The sequence below is a fragment of the Lithobates pipiens genome, unplaced genomic scaffold (genome assembly GCF_037356315.1).
Source record: "Lithobates pipiens isolate NorthernLeopardFrog02 unplaced genomic scaffold, aLitPip1_a1.2 Scaffold_19, whole genome shotgun sequence".
Lineage (NCBI taxonomy): Eukaryota > Metazoa > Chordata > Amphibia > Anura > Ranidae > Lithobates > Lithobates pipiens.
In genome coordinates, this window is record NW_027507764.1 from 176,139,798 (window position 1) to 176,156,620 (window position 16,823).

At 40.4% G+C, this 16,823-nt stretch overlaps 1 protein-coding gene across 1 annotated transcript in view; it reads left to right on the forward strand.

The window, feature by feature from the left end:
- The window catches only part of LOC143996450 (collagen alpha-4(VI) chain-like), a 281,198-nt gene that overhangs the window by 155,698 nt on the left and 108,677 nt on the right, over positions 1-16,823 (forward strand). The window contains exons 16-23 of the mRNA XM_077491500.1: positions 1,864-1,917; positions 5,240-5,311; positions 8,763-8,789; positions 9,141-9,185; positions 10,451-10,504; positions 12,727-12,789; positions 13,455-13,520; positions 16,640-16,693. Of these exons, the coding sequence (XP_077347626.1) occupies positions 1,864-1,917; positions 5,240-5,311; positions 8,763-8,789; positions 9,141-9,185; positions 10,451-10,504; positions 12,727-12,789; positions 13,455-13,520; positions 16,640-16,693 (435 nt within the window). The remainder of the gene's footprint in view (positions 1-1,863; positions 1,918-5,239; positions 5,312-8,762; positions 8,790-9,140; positions 9,186-10,450; positions 10,505-12,726; positions 12,790-13,454; positions 13,521-16,639; positions 16,694-16,823) is intronic.

Consider the following 16,823-nt stretch of genomic DNA (forward strand, 5'->3'; position numbering starts at 1 on the left):
CCTTCCAGTGGCACCCACTCACTGCTGAGAGGGCCGACATCTTCTCCCGTCCTTTCATTCAGGATCATGGGCTCCGATGCTGTGAGTGGCCACAGCCGCAGTGACATCATTCCTGCGCATGTGCGTGGGAGTCCTTGGTTCTGTCAAGAAACTCTGGAGGTCTGGCAAGGTATGCTGGACTTTTAAAACACATGTGCTGCTGACATCAGTGGCTGCATGCAGGGTGAGTATCTCCTAAATGGTGCGTGTTTAGGAGATATTCATTTTACCTACAGTTAAGCCATGCTATAGGCTTACCTATAGGTAAAAATAACAAAGCGGGGTTTATAACCGCTCTAAAAACTCAAATTCACAAATGGACCAGAAAGGAATCAAGCATGCTGGTGGTATCACATGCGGTATTTGTAAAAAAAAAGATCCCCTTGACCCCCAAGCTGTTTTTGACAAATGGCTGATTGCTAAGGAGCATGCCAGGAAGCCGGCCTCAGTGTTCTTAACAATGTATGACCCAGCATGCAGTGGTCTGTGACGTCAAAACGGGGAGGGACCACCAGGCGACGTAGCCAGGTGGCCCCGTCCCTTAGCTATATAAGAAATTTGAAACGACGGAGCCTGCAGTACGTAGCCAGCCTTCATGGACGGCGGGAGGGTTTTTGTTTTGTTTTCCTTGGGTCAGCATGATTGACGATAGATTTACATCGGGGGACACTGTTTTTTTTTATTTTTTAATAGAGGAATTTTCAAAACTGTCTTTGTGTTTTTATTTTACTTTTTGACACTTTTTTAGTGAATGGGTAGGGGTACTGTGTACCCCATACACATTCACATGGGAGGGCTGCGATCTGGGGGGCCCCTTCATCAATATGGGGACAAGATGCTTTGGGGTGTTGAGGGCATGTGTGCCTGACCTGGCAGGCTGCATGCTCGGATAAGAGTCTGGTATGGATTTTGGGGAGGGCCCATGCTGTTTTATTTTATTTATTGTTTTAGTGTGGGGTCCTCCCTAAAATCCAAACCATCAGGTCCACCACTGAAATGTGTGTGTAAAATCATGTTTAAAAATATATATATATTTACTTATTGTATCCAGTAACACAGTGTGGTTGATTTACTATAGGAAAATATGCTAATCGCTTTGCAGGAGGATTATCACTTTGCAAGGGACCTTTCTCTTAGCTTAGTGAATTTGGTGAAATTCACTTTGTAAGGAGTACCTAATCGCTAGCAAAGGAAAAAAAATAAAAAAGTATTTTTGCTTGCACATGATTGGATGATGAAAGTCAGCAAAGCTACACCTCATTCACAAAACTACAGGTAAAACATTCAAGAAATGGGTTAAGTTCACAAATCTTTAAACACAAGGATTTATCTTTATCTTTATCTTGGCTATGTGACAGTAGTTTTCAAATATCTGAAACTCATTTTTTTAAATAAGTATCCTTATCTGATTGTGTTAGCTTTGCAAGTTGAGCCTCCACGATTCATACCCCATAGTTACATCACTTTTTCTTTGTCTGTTGCATTCTAAAACTTCCTTATTTGAATATATGTTTAAGGTGAACAGAAAGATTTGGCTACCTTGTTTCATTTGCCCTCATTGCATCTGAAGTCTCTTGAGACCTTAGAGCAAGTGGTACGCAGCAGAGAAAGAAGTAAACTGCTATATGTAAATGTTCTATTAATGCCAAAAGATACAAGAGAATCAAGAAGTTGGGACAATTTTTACACTAAAACATTGCAAAAGTTAAAAAGTTTAATTAATTTACAGAGTGAACCAGGCATGTGTATCTTTGATATCTGTCCCATTAATTGTATTAACAAAGTGTATAGAGCTAATTTCTATTTTATGTTTTTTGTCCCTAGGGAAGACCTGGTGAAAAAGGATCTCCAGGACATCCTGGAGAGGAAGGTGGATCTGTAAGTAAAATCTACTAAATCTTACTTCTTTATAATAGTTTAGTAAACAAGTTTAAAAAGTTACAGCACATTCGATGTGACCTTTCTTAACATTGTAGTGGTGGGTAAGACATTCTACAATTTAAGGCAAATTTTATAATGCTGTCAATATGGCTTTCAGCAAACAGTCTCTGCGGGTGAATCTTCCAGGTGCTTTGAGTGACTGTGATTGATTTTCCACCAGAGAAATTTTGGTGAAAATGCACGTTCAAGTCCGGCACACATTGGTGCGACACAACAGTCGTACAACTGTCGATCCGACTGTGCCCTGTGACTTCAGTTCATCATCGATCCAACTTACCCATCCGACTTTAATGAATGAGATACAATTTTGATCCAACTTTGAGATAGTACGACTTGTCCTTTGACCAATCAAAACAATCCCAGTGTGACATAAATTAATTTTCCTGATGCTGTTATCCATGTCAGATAGTTAAGATGGTGATCCTACTTGTGATACGACTTCAGTGATAATCAATGTGCTGAAATCGGACCAAAGTCGGACCAAAGTCGGACCAAAGTCGGACCAAAGTAGTGCAGGAACCTTTTTCAAAGTTGGACTGACATAAGTCAGACCAGTTAAGATGGCTCTCATACTGAATCATTGATTTATACATGTCATGCGACATGTATGTGACATGTATGTCTTACTAGTGTGAACCGGGTCTTACTGCTGTAAATTTTAGTTTCATGCCCCAATACCCACACATGATAACATAGGGAAAGTCTCCTCAACAGGAACACATTTAGCAATATGTATTTTAAGGCTGGGTTCACACTATTGCAAATTGAATGTGGGTTCCTCGCATCCAATTCACAATAGCAGGAGATTTTGCATGGCTCCGGTGCGAATTTGCACAGGGGTACTGTGCATCTTTTGGTCCATTTCAGGTCCGAATTCAGCCCAAAATTCGTGCTGAAAGCGGACCTGAAATGGTGAATGGGGATGCACTGGACCCCTGCTGTGAGCCACATGTGAAGATAATGTAAACCCAGCCTAACTCTTTTTCAGGCTACTAAAAAAAAGAGCAAAGAGCTGGCTGGAGTTAAGCATTAAAGTGAAGCTGTATTCAGTTCACCGTATATAAATAGGCCAGAGAATAATAATTCAGACCCTCAGATGTGACTACACGTTTTCAGTTGTCCATAAAACTTGGGGTGCTTCATCATGCAATTATCATCTTACATTGAAAAGGCCCCATTCTGCCTCTGGCACTTCTCTTTTGGATTATGGAGCCTCCTATTGTAGGGATGGGCCAGTGATGAGGCTTAGGAAGGCACTGACCTCTTAATGGTCAGCCAGCATTTATATATTATAGTGCCCTTGATATTGGACTATGGAGGACATAGAAATAAATGTGCAGTCAATTCTTGCATAAAAAATAAAGTATATTTAATTCCAATAAAAAACGAAAATATTGCAGTTTATCAGTCCTTAGGTGTGCCAACTGCATGCATTTTCTTTTTCATGGGGCAGAAAAATACCAGTTGATTTTGCAAGAAATCCAGTGTCCTTGTGACGTCCTAGGTACTGGACCAGTGGTGGCCTGTTCATAAGGGGCACAGGGGCCACCCCCCTAATCCAAGCCTGGCCCCTAATCTACATGCAGGATGTCAGACACATGGATTTCAGTGGGGTTTTTTTTCTTTTTTTTTGAGGCACAGGATTAGAGCCTGAGGCTCTAATTGGCTTCAAAAAAGGGTGGGCTGAGAGCGCAGAGAACTGTGCCCTGAGCCCACCCAGTTATGTGACCATAGCAAATTAATATTCACTATTGTCTTCCTGATTCTCCTCCGAGCCACTCATGAAGTGGGTCCTGAGACCCAACTGGCTGGGAGGAGAAGCGATTGTATTGGCCACCGAGGAGAAGGAGACTCAGGGGAAGCCACCGTGAAGCCAAGGAGGAGGAAAAGCAGTGTGAAGCTACCGAGCAGGAAGCACTGTCCGAGACCTAGATGGGGTAATTGCTGGGCTGGTGGGCTGATGTTCAAGCGGCAGGGGGGAGTTCGACCAACCAATTGGGTTGGATCACCAGCCGCAGCTGCACTGGACTGACATTTCAATCATTTCAATCATTTCAATCCTTGTGACGTCCTAGGTACTGGACCAGTGGTGGCCTGTTCATAAGGGGCACAGGGGCCACCCCCCTAATCCAAGCCTGGCCCCTAATCTACATGCAGGATGTCAGACACATGGATTTCAGTGGGGTTTTTTTCTTTTTTTTTGAGGCACAGGATTAGAGCCTGAGGCTCTAATTGGCTTCAAAAAAGGGTGGGCTGAGAGCGCAGAGAACTGTGCCCTGAGCCCACCCAGTTATGTGACCATAGCAAATTAATATTCGCTATTGTCTTCCTGATTCTCCTCCGAGCCACTCATGAAGTGGGTCCTGAGACCCAATTGGCTGAGAGGAGAAGCGATTGTATTGGCCACCGAGGAGGAGGAGACTCAGGGGAAGCCACCGTGAAGCCAAGGAGGAGGAGAAGCAGTGTGAATCTACCGAGCAGGAAGCACTGTCCGAGACCTAGATGGGGTAATTGCTGGGCTGGTGGGCTGATGTTCAAGCGGCAGGGGGGAGTTCGACCAACCAATTGGGTTGGATCACCAGCCACAGCTGCACTGGACTGACATTTCAATCAGTTATCAGCTTTCTTAGCTATCTTCTGTGAACTGCAACTCCTTCCTTTTATATAATGCAAATAAGCATTGGAGGAGGAGTTTCTAGTCAGGCATGCAGCCTAGGGTGACAACGCTATTTTTCCATAGTTACAGTACATTAAGAGAAAGCTGTTATCTTGTCAGCCTAGGACAGGGAGTGTGATATTAGCAGAAGTTACTTTAATATTGCTAGACTATACCAAATACTTGAATATATATCAAATGCTCTAGTATCCCCTTGCTCTGTAATATTTTGATGCCTTGTTTAATTAATGCAGTGTCATACAAAACAGAATTTTCCAATGTGAATGAAGCTGGCTCTAAAACAACTGTGAAGAACATGGTAATAGTGTCCAAATGTGACACCACATAAGTATTGAAACAGTGCTTTCACATTTGGAAAATAATATTATTTTATAGTCTTTAACAATGTACAAATCATGATTACCTTTTACATGCATGTGGCTTATGTAGAAAATCAGCAGCTTTGGTCCCATAGTAAGTAGATTCTTACACTGCACAATTTGGGAATTACAGCAATCATCATTTTGAGTAGAAATTCCAAATATTATAAATATTACTGTAGAAAAATGTCAAGTAAACTTTCCAACTTACACTTTTGCTTAGGGTGACAGAGGGCCACGCGGACTGAATGGAACACGGGGAGACGATGGATGCCCAGGACCCAGAGGACTAAAGGCACGTTTTCTACAGGCAATGTACAATATTTAATATTGCTGCATTTTGTATAGCGTTCTACTAGCATGGTAATATAATGCAAATATAAATGTTATTGACTGACTAGAGCTGCATGATTCTGGATAAAATGAGAATCACAATTTTTTTGCTTAGAATAAAGATCACGATTCTCGTGGCATAACATCATCATTCACATTATACAAAACAGTTGGGCTAACTTTACAGTGTATTTTTTTTTTGTTAATTAATTGAAGTATATTTTTTCCTAAAATTGCTTTTGAAAGACAGCTGCACAAATACAGTTTGACATAAAATTTTGCAACAATCTCCATTTTATTCTCTATGGTCGCTGCTAAAATAAAAAATATATAATATAATAAATATAGTATCTAATATATATATATATATATATATATATATATATATATATATATATATATATATATATATATATATGTATATATGTGTATATATATATATATATATATATATATATAAAAAATGTTTGGGGGTTCTAAGTAATTTTCTAGCAAAAAATACTGATTTTAACTTATAAGTATCAAGTGTCAAAAAAGGTTTAGTATTTAGGTGGTTAATATGACCTCATTTGTAGACTGAAGTTCATTCCTTTGATCCCTTGTTTCTCTTTATTGCTGTTGATAAACATTACTGCCTGAGTTTGTTTTTTTCTTTTGACAGCTCTGCTCGGCTCTCCACTCCTTTAACCACTTCAATACAGAGCATTTTCCCCCCTTCCTGCCCAAGACAATTTTCAGTTTTCACCGTTGTCACCCTTTGAATGATAATTGCATTGTCATGCAACACTGTACCCAAACTAATTATTTATAATTTTCTTCCCACAAATAAAACTTTTTTGTGGTATTTGATCACCACTGGGGTTTTTATTTTTTGCTAAACAAACTAAAAAATACCAAATTTTTTTCTTTGTTTCTGCTAACAATTTGTGTTTTCTCCTTCACTCATGGGCAATATGTAGAATTGATGGGCACTAAAATGCAGCACTCATGGGCACCGATAAGCAGCATTGATATGCAGCACTGATGGGCACTGATAGGTGGCACTGATGGACACTGATAGGTGGCACTGATGGACAATGATAGGTGGCACTGATGGACACTGATAGGTGGCACTGATAGACACTGATAGGTGGCACTGATGGGCACTAATATGCGGCACTGATGGGCACTAATAGGTGGCACTGGGCACTGACGGGAGGCACTGATGGTCACTAACAGGCTGCACTGATTGGCACTGACAGGAGGCACTGATGGATACTAATAGATGGCACTGATGGGCACTAATATATGGCACTGATAGGCAGCACTGATGATGAGGTACTGATTGGCATCTGACATGGACACTGACAGGCATTACTGAGGGGCATGATTGGCACTTTGATGGGCACTTTGGTGGGCACTGACTGGAAATTTGAGCACTGACTGGCAGCCAATGGGCACTTATTGGCGGCTGTGGTGGCACATTTGATGGGAGCTGAGCTGATAATCAATGCGCTGATTATCAGCTCAAACCCCCCCTCTGACAGGAAAGCCACTGATTGGCTCTCCCTGTCAGCGTGAACCGAGGAAAGCTGTTTACCGGCACTTCCTGGTTACATGCTGTGATCAGCTGTGATTGGTCACAGCTGATCATGTGGTAAAGAGCCTATGTCGGAGGCTCTTTACCTAGATCAGAGTTGCGGTGTCACAGTGACACACCACAACACCGATCGCCATGCTGCACATCCTCGTGGGCGCGTGATTGCGGCTTATCCTGCTGGATGTCATATGACGCCCAGTCAGGATAACAGAACCACCACCCAGCCATCATTCTGCTATTAGCTGGGTGGGAAGTGGTTAACATGAATCGGGGAAATGCTATATTAAGTTCGTAGGGGGTTTAATCGCTATCACAATTTTTTAACGATTAATGGTGCAGCTCTATGACTGACCAATAGTTGACTATTAAATACTTCTAGGACCTTCTCATGAAATCATAAATAAAACAGTAGTCGCTGAGGAATTTTACCAAGAATCATGCTAAATAAATTTTCTTTGTATAAAATAGATTAAAGAATGTGAGCTCATATTTGACCAGGTTAATATAACATAATCAGAATTGATGTACATTAATGAACAGTATACTTGCAACATTATGGAAAAAAAAACTCTGTCTTTGCTTATATTTCCTACATGCGCTTTCACGCAGGCTCTATCTGCTTTACAGTCGCCTGTGTCAGTGGTACTAGAGCGATAGTAGCACCCTGAAGCATTTACCATAATGTGCATTCTCACAGGTTATGGCAGTTTCTGCTCCAATGCTGTAAGGTCTATGCTCCCCCACCACTACTGCCTTCTTCTGCTGGTCTTCATTCAGCCCAACATCTTTTTTCTGAGGTCACTCAGTTATTCCCATGCTGTTATACATTAATCCAGCTCCTGGTTCTAACTATTGGCATGTCACAGCACTGCATATTCAGAATAGTATTTTGTGCACATTTTTCTCCTTATTTATCCATCATAGCAAGAATGTTAAGATTTGAGTTAAGAATGGTAACTGCAATTTTTTTGTCTTTCACAAAAAGGAGCTTTTAACCGTGTTAGGCTCTTTGCTGGAAACGTTTACATTATTCTAGATCACATCAAAAAAAAAAAAAATTAATTAAAAAAAATAGTTCAAAAGTTGTACGGATACATGTTCCTTTGCCATCAGGATAAATTAGACAATGTAATCCCCATAGTGGCTTTCCTCTGCATGGACTTGCATTTGCATAATCAGCAAATATCAGAATAGATTGCCCAAAACACTGACACTAATTTTATTAATGTGGCAATAGAGGTTTGTTTTGTCATGCTTAACTCTACTGTGCAGCTCCTTTTGACAGAGTGGCCACCGAACCTGGTTTTTGGGGTCCCTCAGCGGCTCTCTTGGCTCCTCCCCACATCAGATAATCCCCTGGGAGAAGCTCTCTCCCTGGGGTAACCTTGCGGGCGTGCTCCCGATTCCAGCATTCAGCATCCATAGAGGCCGAATTCAGGACTCGGCCCCACCTCCCGGTGCCTGTGTCATTGGATTGGATTGACAGCAGTGGAAGCCAATGGCTGTGCTGCTATTAATCTATCCAATCAAGAGCCGAGAACCCCGGGCAGAGAGAGCACGTCCCCGTGGGACAAGTTCGAGGGTTCAGGTAAGTTAATTGGGGAAGGCTGGGAGGGCATAGGATGCATTAAGGTGAAAAAGCACAGACCTTTACAACCCCTTTAATGTCTTGGCAGTTGGTCTTGAAACAAATTTTCTTGCTGTACTGGGTCAAACTTTAGTATGATGATGTCAGAATTGTTCCAGTGAAAAGATAGTTTAACTCTATAATGTTACTCTATGTATCATTATTTGGTATGTTTTATTTACAAACTTTTGTTTTGTCTTTTCATAGGGTGCAAGAGGTTTTAGAGGAGACAAGGTGAGCTATAATTGCATTTAGTTCAAATTTGTGATAATTGTTTATTTGACTCATGTACATTGTAAATAGTTCTTGTAATTAAAGGTTGTAGCATGAATGTCATATGTGCACACTACCATAATTGTAAATTGGCAAGTAGAAAATTGGTATAGATCTTGTATATGTGTGGGTGTGTATGTGTGTGTGTGTGTGTGTGTGTGTGTGTGTGTGTGTGTGTGTGTGTGTGTGTGTGTGTGTGTGTGTATATTTGCACTCTGTCACTTGCTAATGGTTAGTGTAATAAAAGAGCGTAAAAAGCATAAAAAGTACAATGTACATAATTTCAGAAATACTTAACTGTATTTTTTTCAGGGGGAAGGTGGTGAGAATGGAATTGATGGTATACCCGGAGAACAGGTGAGACAAATGTTTCTAAAACATGTTACTTTTACAGTATAATAAGGTTTACAAAACTCTAACAATCCCAATACTATTCATGTAGAAAAGGAAAACAAAACCCCAATTAGACAACTGAAAAAAGTTGTCATATTATTTATCTGGATCAATAACGTCTCTAATCATTATAGTTGGAGATGCTATTTATCAAAAATAAAAGTGATCCAATGAAACCTTACTTGCCCCCTAACTTTATTATTCTAGTGTTTTCTATATATTTCTGTTTTTCGTGTTTTTTTATGTAATTAGAAGACAAATGTATGGGTTAAGATGATGTATGAAGGTGCTTCAAATACCGTTAAGCACTCGACATTTTAGCTGATCAAGAATACACTGTTGTGAATCAAAAGGAAACAGCATCACTCCAACCTTTGTGCATGATTCCCTGGTTTCTTAATGTGACAAGTGCCAGCCTCAAAGAGCCCATCCCACTCAGTATAGCAGCAAACAAAAAAGACAAGGCCGCACTTTGATGATACCATACCATGGCTTTATTCATTCAAATTGGCATTTGACACAACCCCTGCCAATAGCCATACCCATTTGATGTGGGTTTTACACCCCTAAAAAATAAGCCCAATCAAGGTGAAATGCTTTAGAGGGTTGTGGCTATGGGTGGGGACTGTATCGAAAGCTACAGTATAAACATATGGTGTAACATCATCAGTGTGCAGCCTTGTCTTCTGTGATTACGATCAAGAATACATGTTAGAACCAGTCAAACAATTAAAAAAGCATGAGATCGATGTTGTTCCTAAAACATTAATCTTGAAATCAAAGTTACTTTTACTCAAGCAGTTTGATTTGATGTTGGGGGTATTTTGCATGAGACTGTTAGTCTTTGATACTGGTACTATAGCATTTCCCAGTGTAACAGTGCTGGTGCTTGGTAATTGGCCAAACCCATATAAGAGCAAGAAGATGATCCTCAGCCCTGAACAAGCTCCAACTTGGATTGACTGGGAGTTGACAAAGGGTAGCTTTTGCTTTTTCTTCAGGTAAAATGTTTTATTTTCAAGGTTAGTTAAGTGAAAGGATGGCTAAAGGCTAATTTCCCCTTCCACAACATGTTTCATGTCACACACATATTTACAGCACAACATGTAATACTCCTAAACTGACTCCTCCGCTTACATGAATCACAATCACAAAAATATGTTTGTTGCACCAAATCTGATTATATGCATAGTTGAAATATGTATTCTTGTGTTTGAATATTGCTACAGGGTGAGCATGGAGCACCTGGATTACACGGGGAAACAGGTAGCACTGGTCCACAGGTAGGTCAATTTCATCTCTTAAAGCAAAAAACTTTCCACATGAATGTGTCATGACAGTATCCCTGGGAATGCCTTTAGGTTTTAATTGCTAATTATACTTTCAAATGGTTTACCTGCTATATTTAAAAGTGTATTAGGTATATTGCTTTCAAATTTTGTGTTCATGTTGTATAATGTTTTTCAGCTATGGCTACGTGTATGTGATGCATAGGGAAACTTAGCAGCTACTTAAGATTCTGTGACCACGAGGGGGCCCAAAAATGACAATTAAAAATAATTTATATTGCTGAATGATTATCTTTCTTTCATAAAAAAGACCTCTATATACCATATATGTACTAGATAGAACACATTATTGTGCTCAGATGACAAGTTGTACATTGTGCAGTGTTCTATTCGATATGTCAAAGTGGAAAGTTAGGGTTAGTTTCTTGGGTGTCATCTGTCTGGTTTTTACGATGAAGATCTACAAATAAATGTGTAAGCATACCCTGCAATGGGAAATTAGAGTTTTACCATTATAAGGAGTCAGCAACTCCTAAATGAGTAAGAATGATTGCCATTACAAGGCAGGTAAATTAGCATAATTATTTAGTTACATCCCAAATTGGGCAGGCATATAATACATCATAAACTAAATTACCAATAGAAAATACATCATTTATCCACAAACAAGGAGGTTAACCAACTTCTAACCATAGTTTTGTAATACAATTAACATAAATTGATGCCTATTTTATTTTTTTATTTTTTTTTTAAAGTCAGATGTCTGCCCCCCAGCCAATTTTCTGATCGGCTCTCAGGTGCTGCCGCCACCAATTGTGGTAAGGGAAACTGGGTGTGGAGCTGTTCGGCTTCACAGCCGGTTCCCTATCGCGTATGCATGAAACGCGCTGCATTTTCTAACTGACCCGGTGGCGGAAGGAGGAGGCGCAGTCTCCCAGAAGAGTGGATGGGTGTTTCTCCCCCCCCCCCCTTGAAAGGTGCCAAATGTGGCCCGGGGGGGGGGGGGGGGGCAGTTAAGTGGAGCTTCCACTTTTAGGTGAAACTCCACTTTATGTTTAATATGTTAGTCTTATTATTTTTTAAAGCATATACTTTACAATAGATTTTAGCTCTGTTGTCTCTGCTACTTCCAACACTCAATTATGGTCTATCACTACTACTTAATAAAGACTTTTTTTGAAAAAGAAATCAATCATATTGGGATGATGCAGTTGAATATGAGCCAATGAATAATGTAAAAGTAAACTAAAATATTACAAATGTAATTTATATGATGATACAATAGGGTGTCTCTGATACTGTTCCTGAAAATCATAATTTTCTCTAAAACCATATATGGTTTTGAGGGATCCCCAAGCACATCATTTTAAGGAACTGCATATTTTTTAAGTTGACCTTGTAAAGTGGATGTAAACCCTCACAAATACCCAGTGAAGTAAACAGCCTCAGATGACACACAGAGATGAAACAAATCTCCCTACATAAATTTTACATGTATATCTGCTGTCTTCAGCTTTATATACTGTTTATAAAGTGCGCTTCGTGTTAGGATATTTTTTCACCCTGGTTAGCACTGCAGTGACGCCTGGGCATACAGCCAAGACAGCTGATTGGAGGAAAGGCACCCCCCCCCTCTCCTCATAGGTAGAGACTTTCAGCTCTGTCCCTTGAATTGTTCAGGGCTCTGCTAATCTATTTATAGCATCCTTCCCAACACAAAACTCCGGCTGCTTTTATCATATGCGATGGAGAACTTGTCAAGAGTTATCAGGCTGATAATAGAAGAACGGAGCAGGAGAAAGCTACGGGAGATAATGCTTTGAAGAGAGATATCAAAACACTGCAGATATATGTGCCCTGCTCAAATTTCATGAATCATGTTTGCATCCACTTTAAGCTGTCTGAAAAAACCCTCTCCTTATTGAACTATAATTTAAATGGCCTTTTTTTGCATTGGTACACATCCCCAGGGCACTTCCCAGCTCCCCATGCCCTTTGTTTGACAAACTCTTGCTTAATAGCCCAAAAAAGCCTGATTTGGCTCCAAATGACTTCAATGGGGATTCAATTTTGCATGTGAGCATTCCTGAAGTTTGAAATCTTACCCCAAATCCAAACCCTTGGGCATTCCTCTCATCAATACTGACTAAAATTCATTATATATTGATGTATCTAAGTGGGCTATAATAGTTTTTATTTGCTTTAAAATGTTTTAGGGCAAAAGAGGATCTCGAGGAGAGCCAGGAGAAAGGGGCGAACCTGGGCTTAGAGGGGATTCTGTAAGTATGAGCAAATTTTGTTTTTCATCAATTCAGTAAAAGTTTATTTCAAAGGCATGCCATGTGTTTGCTAGAATACAATCAGTGTTTACAGAAAACTTCACTATCAGGGAATCTTTTCACAGCTACTATTGTGCACTGTTATTCCACAGAATAAAAACATATTAAGTTTCAGGTAGTGTGGAAGGCTTGGAACTTCTGTTATATTGTTATTGCTGTCTGACTCCTCATAGAGGAAATATCCCCTTTTCTCCCCTGGTAACCACAGCATTAGGGACAAGAATAGGGGAAAATGTCTCCAGTGGGAACACAGGCAACAGTACAACTTGACAGAGGTACCAATCTTCCTCACTCCACCAAAGAAGAAAGTATTTTAATTGACTGAAGTCCCACTTCAAACAAAACAGATAGGGGCATAGTTAGAGAGCAGCAAATGTAAACTTCAGCAAGCATTCATGGTAGTTGTAATTTTAAACACATGCTCCAGGGATATACACCAGCAGTGAATGTTTGCTGAATGTCACATTCGCTGCTTTATACTGTAAATATACCCCATAACCTGTGTTTTTTTTCCAGCATTATCATTACTTCTAAGTTATTTTGTAAAAAAAATACAGTTTATTGATATAAAGATATAAAGAATAACATTTAAATTACATTTTTAGGGTGAACCTGGAACAAATAATAATATACCTGGACCAAAGGGACAGAAAGGAAAACCAGGGCGGCAGGTAAAAAGAGAGCGGGAGAAGAATGTGAATTGTATTCATTCAAATACTGTATATTAGCTTTCTCTGACTTCCCCTAACTCCCTACTTTGACACTATGTCCAGCATCTCCAATTAAGCAAATATATATATACATATTCAAGTGCTCTCCAAATGGCTTAAGGATCTTAAGGAAGGAATGCTTCCTGAAATTTCAGTGAATAGCGCAAACGTATAGGTCAGGCATCACAAATTTCTCCAGCACAGCAAACAGCTTGCAAAGAGCAACATTAATGCTCAAATGTAGAAAAAGGCACATTTCAGAACATCAAAGTACTTCATCATCAAGTAACAGTGACAGGTCAAGCTGTCACGTATCTGACTGGAGACTGAGGTGATGCAGAGTACCCCTGAAGGTGGTGACCAGGGTGCTATGACCAAAGATGCACGGGTTGCCTGAAAATGAAGCTGTCTGATGGTTCCAGATGGGAGGACTCCCGAGAGCAGAGAAGTAGCCAAAGCAGATGATTCTGTGGAAGCGCTGTCTGATCTAGACAGATGGGTAGAGTGGGAAGCAAAGTCATAAGCCAGGGCAAGGGTCAAACACAGGAGGTCAATCAGGAGCTGAGGCAGGAGTGTGGTCAAGATCAAGCCAGGTCAAACACAAGATGTCAATTGGCAGGAGCAGGTCTGTGGACCAAGCCAGATTCAGAGCCTGGAGAGAAGCCAGAACAGGTCAGGGGTAAGCTGGTTCAATAATGGATAATCAAGCAGAAGCACATGGCACAGGAACACAGGATACAAAGGCTGATGATAATCAAGCAATGTATGAGAGGAACTGTTGTCTTTTTATAGGCCAGTGGATGCTGGCAATTATCATGCTTTGCGTGCGCTGATGCGTGAATTAGTGCAGCCATGCTGGACATTGGCATATTTGCCAGGTCTTCTCTGAATTCTTCCCTGACACTAGCAGGTCTCAAAGTTCCGTGACTAGTGTGAAACATGTCAGAATAGAACCTATTCCTACTGGTTGTTTGAATAAAAGAAGAAAGTATGCATCTTGGTGTGTGGCATTCCTGTTGCTGGTATAATTGATTGCTTTGATAGAAATGAGCCCAACCAGCACCTGAGATGTGAATGGGGAGTGTGGAGCCTGATCAGCATGGAGCGACAAATGAAAAGCGTAAAGTGGAACATCTTTCAGATGGGGAAGTTCCACTTTTCCGTCTCCTCCTTACCTTCTTTAAAAAATCTTTAAATATATTTTTTGGGGGGAGTGGGGACCTGGTTTTGACAGGTACCTGCACCCACTTCTGTTTGCATCCCTAGGCGATCCATGCAGAAGTTCACCACCCACCTTGCCCAAAACCTTCTGGGAAACATCACAGGTCCCAGAATGCTGCAGGACCATTCACAAAGACTAGTGTGGCTTCCGCAAGTCCAGAGAGCAGCCGGCTGTGACTGCTTGTGGCTTCCCTTAGTAATCATGCATGCATCAGGGACCCGAGGGCCGATAAAGAACCGGTGTGGGTGAGGATATCGCTGGATACTTGGACAGGTAAGTATCCTTTTATTAAAAGTCAGCAGCTACAGTATTTGTAGCTGCTGACTTTAAATTTTTTTCTATATAGCTCCTGAAGATCCTCCTTAACAGTGACAGGTCACTCTAGCCTGATGGAGGAGTCCTGGGAGGCTCCAAAACATTATTAGGCGTGCAATAAAGCAACACACTTGAGTTGATTTACTAAAGGCACATAGGCTGTTCACCTTGCAAGAGACTTTTTGTTTAATTTAGTGAATGTGGAGAAAATTCACTTTGCAACAAGAACGCAATCACGTGCAAGTGTTTTTGCTTGCACATGATTATCTGATGGAAACCAGTAGAATACCCCTGCAAAGTGAACAATCTATTTGTTTTAAATCAATTCCAATGTATTCGTTAGGCTCGAGAGGCTCTTGTAGACTCTGGGGGAGCAATAAGATCTACATTTTCATTATTCACAGTTTTTTCTAAGCTGGGTGCCAGCAGCCCACTATAAGGTTCTGCGTGAAACAAGGTTGTATGGGTGTGTGATAATGCCAGATTGTAATTGAATAAACCGGAGGGCTATATAGAGTTAAAATGTGAAGAATGCTATAGCTTAAATTACAACTTGTCAGAAACCACGAATCAGACTGAGACAGAAGTACAGTTAAATCACACTTATTTAATATTAATTAAAAAAAGGTAAATGAGTAAAATTAGTCAAAACATAGCCAGAGTTCAGGAACCGGAACAGACAGTCAGACAAGCCAAAACATCAGGGAGCCAGAAGGAATGGCAGCCAAGCAAGTCTTTAACAGGAAAACAGGAGAGCATCACTAGAGATGTGACCAAGGCGAAGGCAGAGATCATCTGGACTGGACGGCTTAAGTAGGCAGGGCCGACAAGCAAGATATCACCAGGTGAGTCACTGTGGAGAGATAGGAGCTGGCAAATAACCGACAGCTGAGTGGCCAGCTTAGTGAAGGAAAGGCTGGGCCCAGCCCTGACACAACTGAAGTCACAAAAATAGATTTTGGTCCAACTTTATAGTAACAGCTTCTGTTTTCATTGTCTTATTCTTCTTATCTTTTCTCTTACAGCAGCTGTGGAGCGTGCCTAATTATGACTGTGCTGTCCATGTTTACTAGTTTAAGACCCTCTACTTTTAGTAAAGGGCTTTCAGAACTGGTCAGATGCTCCCTCCCATTTCTCTGTAATAAGGGACTGTGTGAGCAGACTCATTTTTTAAGGCATTTTAAGGCATTTCCTAGCAAATGTCAGTCACAAATCATAACAGGACGAACTATAAAGAGATAGAAAAGCATGAGACTTCAATTGGGCCTTAAACTGTTAAATCACATATACAGACTGTAATAAACACTTTGAAAGATATTATAACAGGGCTGAGCTCTTCTATTATTTTAGAAAACTTTTACATACATTTTAAACTTTAGACTACAGTCAGATTATTTACTTGTACCGATATCAGGAAAGGCAAGTAAATAAAACCAAATAATGCTGCATAGTTCTAATGGAATGGTTCAGTAGATATCCTCAAAAGTTTAGGATAACCTAATGTGTAATTTTCAAATATTCATTAGAAGTTGTATTTTAACAGGATGAACCTGGGAAAGATGGTGTACAAGGAGAGCCTGGAGGTTATGGTCCAGAGGTAAAACATATATTGCCTATTAATGCTATTTTTCCAAAAAAAGTAGATTCCCCCATTAGAAAGAGTTACGTTACCAAGACTGGGATATTCCAGGGCTTATGTCTCTCTGACTTACTAGAATTGCTAATAT